The 6205-nt window shown below is 37.6% G+C and overlaps 1 protein-coding gene across 1 annotated transcript; it reads left to right on the top strand.

Annotated features, from left to right (window-relative positions):
* The first annotated feature begins 551 nt into the window (after window positions 1-551).
* LOC122587991 lies at window positions 552-1241 on the top strand. The gene has a single exon (XM_043760139.1). The coding sequence runs from the start codon at window positions 552-554 to the stop codon at window positions 1239-1241; it is 690 nt and encodes a 229-aa protein (XP_043616074.1).
* The last annotated feature ends 4964 nt before the right edge of the window (window positions 1242-6205 follow it).

The raw sequence follows: 6205 nt of genomic DNA, 5'->3' as shown, positions 1-6205 counted from the left end.
TGATTCTCGTGTTGCGTTTTCTTTTCCTTTAGCATAATAAACACTTAGCGTATTAATTCTGCCCAAAGGTGATTTAATATGTTATGTGTAGCAAAAGGAACTCTTTTTCATGCATAATATACACGATGCTTAATTTTGTGCCCAAAGGTCAAAAGATAAGTGTTGTGTTGCACGAACCTAACGCTCATGTTTTTTGCTTAGATATTAGTTACTTCTGCCCAAAGGTGATGTAACATCTAAGTGGAGCCTAATTTTAGCTTATGGTTTTGGTGTTTACTATAAGCGTACTTATCACTTGCTTCATTAATATAATGGTCACAGTCTCATAACTTTAGGAACATTAGGCATACTTAATTTAGTTCCATTACTCTAAGAGACCTCACTTAGTCCGCTTTACACAGCTAACCACGTCACTATAAATAACCTTCTTTAACTCGTATCGTAAATTCATATCCTCTTTATCTCCACTGTCAGTACCTAACTTTGGCATTGAGCCACTCACTGGCGCGAACTATGCTTCTTGGAAGGATCAACTAATGCTGACTCTAGGCATGTTAGATTACGACCTTGCCATTCGCCAGGATGAACCTGCTGCCATTACCGAGCAATCCACTAGGGAGCAGAAGGCGGCTTATGATAGATGGGAAAAGGCGAATCGCTTATCACTTATGCTGGTCAAGAATACAATCCACCTCAACATCCAAGGAGCAATTCCTGATTCTAACAAGGTGAAGGAATACCTCAAATCTGTAGAGGATCATTTCAAGGGATCATCAAAGGCGCTGGCAAGTAATTTGATGCTGCAAATGCTTACTCTGAAATATGATGGTAGCAGTGGTGTTCGTGAACACATCATGAAGATGACTGACATGGCTAATAAGCTTAAGAGCCTTGAAATGGAAGTGTCGGATAACTTTCTTGTGCACTTCATCATGACATCCTTACCTGCTCGTTTTGACACCTTCAAAGTGAATTACAATGCTATGAAGGATAAGTGGTCAACGAGTAATCTAATTTCGATGTGTGTGCAAGAGGAGGAACGCCTCAAACTGGCACAGCCTGAGTCTGTTCATTTTACCACCATTGCTAATTCTAAGAAAAGGAAGGGTAGATCTGGTAATTCTGGTAATAAGAATGCAAATAAAGTCCCTAAGACCAATCCTGGTGCAGTTGCTTCTAGCTCTAATCCCTTGAGTGGCAAACTTCATTGTAAATTCTGTCGTGCAAATGGGCACACTTAGAAAAATTGCCCTAAAATCAAGGAATAGCTAGCTAAGAAAGGTAACGTACTTTATGCAATATTTGATTCTTTTATGACTGATGTACCTATTAATACATGGTGGGGTGCCTCTGGTTCTATGGTTCATGTGACCAACTTAACGCAGGGATTCCTTACAATCTGGAAGCTACCAAAGGGCCAAAGAAAGCTTAGAGTTGGAAGTGGTGATCTCTTAGATGTCGAAGCCATGGGAACTTTAATTTTACATATGAGTATCGGAAAGACTATTAGACTAGTAGATACCTTATATGTACCGAGAATTACTCGAAATCTTGTATCTATTGGTAAACTTGATCTTGAAGGTTATGTAATGATTCATGGTAGCGGCAAGATTGCTATTACTTTAAATAATGAATTGCTTGGTCGTGGTTTTTTGGATGGATTACTGTATAAATTAGAACTAGATCATAAATTTTCCCAGTCTTTGTTGTCTCTTAATGTTGATGATGTAACTAAAACAAAGACAAAATCACCCAAGAAATTGGAGAATTCCTCTATGTTGTGGCATAAACGTCTTGGACACATCTCACAAGATCGCATGAAACGACTTGTGAAAGATGGAATCTTACCTTCTCTCGATTTCAGTGATTTTGAAACATGTATTAAGTGCCTTAAAGGCAAAATGGCTAAAGGAAACAAGAAAGGAGCCACTAGGAGTTCCAACTTGTTGGAAATAATACACACTGACATTAGTGGCCCTTATTCCACATCAATCACTGGTCATACATCATTTATTACATTCATTGACGATTATTCGCGTTACATGCACCTGTATTTAATTAAGGAAAAATCTGAGTCTTTGCAAACTTTTATTGATTATAAAACTATGGTTGAAAACCAACTCGATCGTAAAATAAAAGTTGTAAGATCAGATAGGGGAGGTGAATATTATGGCAGACATACTGACATTGGTCAAGCTCCTGGTCCTTTCCATAATTATTGCAAAGACCATGGCATTATTAACCAATACACCATGCCTGGTTCTCCTCAACAAAATGGTGTTGCTGAAAGGAGAAACCAAACCTTAATAGACATGGTGAGAAGTATGCTTGCCAACACCAACTTACCTAATTTCCTTTGGATTGAGGCCTTAAAAATACCGTTCATATACTCAATAGGGTTTCATCCAAATCTGTCCCTAAAACTCCTCATGAGATTTGGACAGGTAAGAAACCAAGTCTAGCATATATGAAAGTATGGGGCTGTCCTGCCGAATCTAAAATTTATAACCCAAACCTAAAGAAACTGGACCCTAAAACCATTACATGTTTCTTTGTTGGTTATCCAGATAACTCAAAAGGTTATCGGTTTTACTGTCCTACCCATACTATTTCCATCACTGACACACAGCATGCTACTTTTCTTGAGAACTCAGAGATCGGTGGGAGCACGACAAATCATAACTTGGATTTGCATGAAGTACAAGATGCGGGGGGAAACCACTCGTCGGTTATTAGTCCTCCGATAATTCCTCTTGTACCCAATGCTGCTCAAACCACTGATCAACCTTCTCCTAATCACAACACTGCTAATATCAATGATCCTCCTTCTCCTAATCAGAATCCTCCTCCTAATCATAATGCTGATGCTGCGAATGATGAAGGACCTTCCGTTACAGAACCCGAAATTCAGCTTAGAAGATCATCCAGGCAACGAAGGGCCACAAATTTTGATGATTATGTCACCTTCTTAGCTGAAGATGAGGACATTGGAAAGCGTACTGATCCTACCTCTTATCAAGAAGCCATTAATAGTAACCAAGCCTCTAAATGGAATGACGCCATGATTGAGGAGCTTAATTCCATGAAACATAACGACGTTTGGGATTTGGTTGAACTTCTTGAAGGATCCAAACCAACAGGTTGTAGATGGGTCTTCAAAACCAAACTAGACCCGAATGGATGTGTTGAACGCTATAAGGCTAGACTGGTTGCAAAAGGCTATACTCAAAAGGCTGGAATTGATTATCAAGAGACCTTTTCTCCCGTGTCTCGTAAAGATTCCCTAAGGATCGTCATGACACTAGTAGCTCATTTTGATCTCGAGTTACATCAGATGGATGTCAAGACCGCTTTTCTTAATGGAAACTTGGAAGAAGACGTATACATGTGGCAGCCTGGAGGATTTATTCCAAAAGGTAAAGAGCACATGGTCTGCAAGTTGAAGAAGTCCATATATGGCTTGAAACAAGCGTCACGTCAATGGTACCTTAAGTTCGATGAAGTCATGAAAGGACAAGATTTCTTAAAAAATCCAGTGGATCAATGCACCTATCTCAAGATCAGTGGGAGTAACTTCATAATCCTCGTTTTGTACGTAGATGACATCCTACTTGCAAGTAACAACTTGGATATGCTGCATGAAACGAAGCGCATGCTTTCGCAGAATTTTGACATGAAAGATCTCGGTGAGGCCTCTTATGTCATAGGTATCGAAATACACCGGGATAGGCGTAATGGTGTTCTGGGTCTTTCTCAAAGGGCCTATATTGACCGTATTCTGGAACGCTATAAAATGCAGGACTGCTCGCCCACTGTAGCTCCAGTAGTTAAAAAAGACGTATTCGGTTCTTTCCAAACCCCGAGTACTGAGATTGAAAAGGAGCAGATGAAGGTGATACCTTATGCATCTGTAGTTGGGAGCATTATGTATGCTCAAGTCTGTACTCGACCAGATATCGCTTACATCGCCGGTATGCTAGGACGTTATTTGTCTAATCCTGGATTGGCACACTGGAAAGCGGCTAAAAAGGTTCTACGATATCTGCAAGGGACCAAAGACTACAAACTAACTTTTAGAAGGAGTGATGACTTAGAAGTAGTAGGATATTCTGATTCCGATTTTGCTAAAAGCAAAGAGGACAAGAAATCTACTTCTGGATATATTTTCATGTTAGCTGGCGGACCTATCTCTTGGCGGAGTCATAAATAGAAACTGACTGCAACGTCCACCATGATGGCTAAATATATTGCCGTTTACAATGCCACTTGTCATGGGATGTTGTTAAGGAACCTTGTCAGTGGACTTAAAATCGTCAATTCTATTTCTAGACCATTGAAGCTTTACTGTGATAACTCAGCTGCCGTAACTTTCTCGAACAGTAACAGTTCGACTGGCGCTGGACTATACCTCGATACAAAGTATCTGTTTGTACGCGAACGGGTTGAGGAAAATGTTCTTTGTATTGAGTACATAAGTACAAATGATATGCTAGCGGATCCGATGACCAAAGGTCTTTCTCCTAATATCTTCATAGGACATGTATCGAAGATGGGACTCACAAAAGATTTAATTTAATAGCATATTGTACTTGTCAGGTCATTATTACTAAATTTAATAAAATTTTCCTCTGTATTCAGATTTTGTTTGTCTATTATTTACATTCAGCATGCATAATGATGTATGGACATTACTGTAACAAAATTTGTCTTAGTCAATTGATCATTGCTTATTTAGTTTTAAATTTTGAGTCATAGTTTGACTAGTGGGGGTCCTGAGTTGATGTTCTTCTCTACGACTGTACTTATTGGCTATGATTTCGGTTTAAAACAAAATGAGTATTATCCCGGCCGGATTAACTGTGATACTCATAGATAAATGATCGCTTGGTCAAGTGGGAGAATGTTGGAACCACGAAGTTGTGACCTTCACCGATCATATATCAGTCCGATATGATAATTGACAAATAAATGAAATCCTTATGTCGGTAAATATACGATGGGCGTATTTACTATTAATGACATAATATAGGGTTTTATAATGCACATGACATAAAACACCAAGGGGGCTAAGTGTAAATGTTATATATATAAATATAACATAATGTTTATATAACATAATTAATCATCATTAGTGACTAATGAATCACTAATCACGATTCTCCCCTTAATTGTGTGTGTATTTTCTCTCTAATCTTCTTCCCCATCTAATCTATAATCACCTTAATTTGGGAACCAATCTTAATGGCAAGAATGCTGAATCAACTAACAGGTTCCTCAGGATCTTCAGGTTAGTAATCTTAATCATGTTTTCATTATATTTATTAATACGAATCATTATTTTTCCAACAATAAGCTGTCACTTGTCAAGTTTTGATTGGTTGAATACATACAATGCATAAGATTTGAAAGTTTATTATATACAATACACGTGATTGAAGTTCGATACACGCTATAATAATTCGTGTAAAGTTATTTAAATTATGGGTTACTAATCCCTACATTAAATGCAAACTAGAATATATAAAAGGGAATAATGAAGAGAAACAAGACATAATCTATGGTGTATTGAGAGAATCAAAGTCAAATGGAAACCTGATTTGTATGGTTTCTTGAGAGAATTAACAAACACACATGCGATTGTAACATGAACAGGGCCCAACACTTTCTCTCCAAATATGCCTATTTATAGGGAATAACCATCAGCATAGCCAATTTACTCCTTGAAGTTCTTTTTTTCTTAATTTGAGCACCAAACTAAGAATCCAGTTGAACGAAGTTTTATTCTTCATACCTCTGACACAAAACTTATGTCCACTCTCCAATTAACATAATAGGTCCCTGTCCTTTCCTTTTGCACTCTTGCTAACCGGCATATTCTTAACCACTTTTTGGACGATAAAAACTCTAATTTTTATTCGGCGAAATTGTCACTAAATGTTTGACGAGAAAATTTAACTTTGACGGGAAGTAATTAAAACAAAAAAATTAATAACCATCTAGCGACGACGACATCAGTGAAAATAATGTCTTCGCCGTATATATTAAAGAGAAAATTACTTTCTCAGCTAATATCTAAAACAAAAAGAAATTTAAAATACTTTTGATGACGACTTCATCGACAACATTGACGTCGCCAAAAGACAATTTGACTTTTGATTATTTTTTTGTTTAGTAGATTTTTGACGATGAAAATTTTGTCGCAGCC

This window comes from Erigeron canadensis, chromosome 2 (genome assembly GCF_010389155.1).
Source record: "Erigeron canadensis isolate Cc75 chromosome 2, C_canadensis_v1, whole genome shotgun sequence".
In the NCBI taxonomy this organism is placed as follows: domain Eukaryota; kingdom Viridiplantae; phylum Streptophyta; class Magnoliopsida; order Asterales; family Asteraceae; genus Erigeron; species Erigeron canadensis.
Note: the sequence above shows the minus strand (reverse complement) of the source record. Positions and strands in the feature narration are given on the sequence as shown.